The sequence below is a fragment of the Oculina patagonica genome, chromosome 9, assembly GCF_052425735.1.
Source record: "Oculina patagonica isolate OP01 chromosome 9, crgOcupat, whole genome shotgun sequence".
Classification (NCBI taxonomy): Eukaryota; Metazoa; Cnidaria; class Anthozoa; order Scleractinia; family Oculinidae; genus Oculina; species Oculina patagonica.
In genome coordinates this window covers 4307313-4312266 of record NC_135766.1, presented here as the reverse complement: position 1 = coordinate 4312266, position 4954 = coordinate 4307313, and the positions used below count along the sequence as shown (strand labels likewise).

The window sequence follows — 4954 nt, the reverse complement described above, 5'->3', positions numbered from 1 at the left end:
CTAACAGGTCAGTCAACCCGATCGAAAAATCGCTAACAAGGCGACAACCTAAAATTGCACATGTTATTAAAAAAAAATCACTGATTATGAGTTTTTTTCTGCTATAAGCACAAGACTGAAAGACTTCTTCGCGAAAAAACTAGATGTTCCTTTGTAAAGAAACATATAAATGTTTTAATAGGTTTTATCCCATAAGGCGGGAAATTGCGTTGACCCCATGGATGCAATTCAGCTGGTGTTTTATTCGGGTCAGTGGCTGTGACGGTATTGTTAATTAAATATTTCAAGGTCTTACTTGAACAAACATTTACCAGTATTTCCCATTGCCCTTCAGAAGACCAAGCAAGAAAGCCATCCTGAGTTCGACAACATTTGGTGAGGATATTTTTATTTAAAATCAACAAAATAATTTTGAAAAGCACCTTTCAGTTTAATTTACGTAAATGAAAACGACACATATCGGTCATTATTCAATGCTATTTAGCACTGTAAGATTCTTTTATCATAATGGCTAAATATTTTCATTCCACTCTAATTTGAAGCTCATTGGTTCATTAAGTGTCAAAAGGTTAGTTCGAGAGCGAGAGTTCGAAATCCATCGGCAAGCCAGAAAATGAATAAAACAATTAACTCAGGTATTTGGTCGCCTTTTGGCGATAAGACACGTTAATCCCACCAAAACCACCTTGGGTTGTGCGACAGGATATTTTCTTACTCTGTGATTCGCATTGTTATTACTAAGAGACCATGTTCGTTTGATCGCGCTTTTTGTAAGAGAAAACATCTTTTATTTGTCTTTATTGAAGATAAAATTGAAAGTTTACAAACAATTAATAATACAAAGTGTCACAACTATAATATGGAGAGTTAAATACAACCGAGCCTCCGAAAGTGTAAGGATCATAATATAAAGCAACGCGTTGTCTTATCTCATCTGGTCTGATATGATCTCATCTTGTCATTTCTTTTCACCACGTCTTATATGGACAATGTCTTGTCTGGACATTGAACTAGCTGCAACTTGTTTTTCCTAGAGGCTTGCATAACCGAGTTTTATTAAAGATTCTTTTCGCTTTCATTTGTATTTACTGGAATGTACTTGCACCATTTGTTTGGCCCGGTTTGTAACGATTTGTTCACATTCTCATTAAGTTACCATAGCATAACGTCTGGCAAAAAAAAGGTTATTTATAACACTAGAAGTTTTTTTTCTGTTTTAATACCGTATTGTCAAATACAATAAAAGCTTCGGTTTAAACCTAGCCGTCTTACGATAACCAAAAATAATGTAAACAAAACATGTAGAGCAGGTACCACCATCTCAAGACAATTTGCTGTGAAAATTAAAAATAGTGCTAATAAAGAAAGAAATCAGATTGGCTGCATTTGTAACGGTAATGCAAGTAACAGAACATTAAAATGGTTTCTCTCCCAGGAAAATAAGTTGTTTTGTATGCGTGTTTGTATTTTTCTGTCTCGCTTGTGATTGTCTGTCATTTGCACCTGTTCGTCTTTAGCAAAAAACAGATGACAGGCCTACACAGACTCCTACTTCCTGACTTTTGTACAAAGTGAGCCGTTCGGTAAAATTGGATTTGGTCGTCCAATTTATTTTGACGCTTCAAAGGTGTTTAGAAAGGGCCCTATGCTTTGTCATTTGTGTTATAAGGAGGCGATTTTAGGTTAAGTAGAGTCGAAAGACTGCCGCTCAGCAGATGTGTAGAGGTGACAGATCTGCACGGTTTCCCGTTAGTACATTTTAACACCTCCGTATTAATTTTTGCTATTGCGGTTAGTCTTGGCGCATTCATATTCGCAATATATGTTTTAAGCTCTCAAAATGTTCGCTCTGGAAGGACACAGGTCTTAAATTTTCCGTGAATATGTTGATTATATACTTGCATTCTATATTTGTAACGCCGGGCCCGGCTGTTTTATACAGTGTTGCAAGGTGTGTTGCTTTTCATCACGGATGACATTTATTTTTGTCCAGATTAGCCAGAGACTGCGTAGCTTTACTTCGGGAAAGCTATAGCTTTGTTTGAGAGATACATTATGTGCCGTTTAGGTTATGTATCTTGCATCAATTTGAACGAGCGTATAGTGTTTTGAGCTCGATGTTTAGGTTTTCACCTCCCTTGTTCGTTGTGTGACATTCTTGCACCACAAGATTAATGTACATTTACTGCATATCTACCACACGCAAGTCGGCTGCATTTTTTGCGTGTTGTGTATGCCACTATATTTCAGGTAAGACCATGGTTTCGATCCTCCATGTGGATCTCATCAGTTGCCGGTGTTTGGTTTTCTGTACTATAGTTGCTAACGCAACTCGTACATGTGCGAGAATGTTAGACATTCATCCATCCGATCACAACGTCAAAAGAGTCATAATAATAACGCTCATGAAGATGACTTTTTCAACAATACCACGAGCATATCTAGCTCGGTTTGTTAGAGCGCCCAACCGGTATCTGGGAGGCCATGGGTTCGATTCCCGTCGGGGACTCAGAAGCTTCCTTTGTCCCATGCTCGTGTCATTGTTAAAAAAAATAATCTTCATTATTCATCACCGAGCTTAAAATTCCCCATTTTTATTAATAAAAACGCTTTTGATAAAAATGTAGTTATTTTAAAACAAATTTCAGTGAAAAATATTTAAGTAATTAGCATAGTGCACAATGTACTACATGGTACTTTAACAAGTAAAACTTCGGTGACTACATACTTGCCTGGAAAAAAAAAAGTTTTATATTCGACCTGAAAAGAGCAGGTTGGAGGTCCTAGATAAAATTCTACCACGTTTTGTGACGTGTTTTTTGGCTTTTAAGTCCCAAGAAACAAACAAAAAATACTAACAATTCTAAATCGTAATTCAAGCAAAGAACAGTGAATGAACAGCAACTCTCTGGAAAAGCAACTGCAAATGTCCATTGTTATTTTTTCTCCGGGTTCCACGCTTTTCCTCTCTTCTGTTAAAACAGCATTTCCAAATCTTATTCAACTTGTTTAGAGGACTCGTTAGAGCTAATGTGGCTTCTTCTCTATTTTGAATATTTCAATTTTTTAAGCCAGAAACAAGCGCTCGAAAATTTAATGTGTTGATTATATCCCAACTATTTTTTTTTTTTAAGGAAAGAACAACTCATCACTGATGGCTTACTCCAATAAGTCAGTGGTCAACCTTTGGATACTTGTCTTTCATGGCCTGGTGTTCTTCTACTTCAAACCGTGCGTTTCCATTCCAGTCTCAACTGTTCGCTTGGCCGCCTTCACCAAGACAGTTAAAAGATATTCTATGGCAGCAGGTGTGTACAATACACTCATTGGAACCTACTCTCGGTCAAGAAGCGTTAACGCAATATCTTTACTAGAACAGGAAATGTTAGAAGAAGCTAAAGAAAGCCTTGCCCAAACAGCCTTGACATTATCTGTGCTTGATATTGGAGGTGGAGTTGGAGGCGGAATTGCTTCGCCTATAATAGAAAAGATAGTAGGCCACGTCAAAAGAGAGAGGGAGTTTGAAAACACAGAAATGCCTTTGATAATTACAACTGGCTTCTAGAGCAGGAGTTCAGGAAACCATCACCAAAAGAAATCAACTAAAGCGTCCTACAAAGAGCAAAACAAGCTTTGGAAGATGCTTTTCATGCTGACATTAAAAAATTCCCTCGTTTGAGTAAGATCGGCAAAGTCTTTTCAAAAGCAAGCAAGTGGTTAAAAGGAGCTTCAGTGTTCGACGTGCTTGGGCCACTCACCGACACTTTGACAATCGGTCTTAATATCTGGGGACTGGATATTGCTATCAGAGACAATAACCCTGAAGGTATCGCCGCTGCCTCGTTAAGTATTGCTGCAGGAGTGGTTGGGTTATCTACATTTATTGCCGCCGTAGCAACAGGAACGGCCGGGCTTGGTCCAATTGGTGCGCTAGCAGGGGCCATTCTTGGTATCACGGCCACACTAATTGAACTAGTTGCTGATCCAGGCTATGACACAGCTGCAGTGGAAGCGTACAAGGCAAGGCTTGGACAACTAAGGACATTGAGGGACGCTAGTAAGGATCGAATTGACTGGCGGATGGAGATCTTGGAGAAGATGCCTTCACAGTACAGTGATGTCTATGTCAACAACCAGGCCGCTTGTATCGCAGACTACGGTTACCTTTTGAAGATGAAAGATCCTAAAACAGCTTCAGAAAGTATCTTTCATCAAACAAATTCACAAAGTTCCTTTTATCAACGCGGATTTGTAGGTTCGAAACCTCTAGGAATAAGTGAGGCACAGGAAGAGATTGACAATGGCCAGTACGTATGCATTGGAGACTATAACTTTATACCCAGTCCAATTATGCCCTGTGATCCACCTTTCAGTGGCTTGTGTAAAACATTGGGGTGGGTTGGCTTTGATTTTTATGGTCAATTTAAAGAAGACACTGAATATGGTGGGGTTCGTGTATTTCTCGATTCAGATTTCGGCATTTCTAATTTTGAATTAAGAGGTGTTGATATAGACACAGCTAATTATTCCATAAGTGGTACAGTCTCCAGTACACACCAAAACGACGTCATCATTATAGGTGATTACAAGAACTTACAGAAAAAGACGGGAAATTTATTACATGAAATTTTAGTCAAAACGCGCTATGGAAACGATTCTTTGAATATAAACGGCATGATAGGAAAGTTCGAGAGTTCGTACGAAAATAGACTCACGGCGGATTTAGGAGAAGGAAAAAATGTTCTATCACTTAAAGGAATTACAAGAAATCGTACTGATAGAAAAGGCGTGTTTTTTGATTCCAGAACTGGAGTTGTTAAATATTACCATGGACAAAACGGAAACACTCACACGCTTGGCACCGTGAAAAATGTTGCCTTTTTTATCGGTTCACCATTTGACGACCACGTGATTCTTTACTCTGTCGATTTGAAAGTAGAACAAATGGGTGGGC

General features: G+C 38.6%; 1 protein-coding gene across 1 annotated transcript; it reads left to right on the top strand.

Annotated features, from left to right (window-relative positions):
• Positions 1–346: 346 nt before the first annotated feature.
• Positions 347–3718, top strand: LOC144665408 (uncharacterized). Its single transcript, XM_078526665.1, has 2 exons — positions 347–375; positions 3135–3718. Exon 2 carries the CDS (start codon positions 3155–3157, stop codon positions 3563–3565), a length of 411 nt encoding a protein of 136 aa, XP_078382791.1. The 5' UTR covers positions 347–375; positions 3135–3154; the 3' UTR covers positions 3566–3718.
• Positions 3719–4954: the final 1236 nt, after the last annotated feature.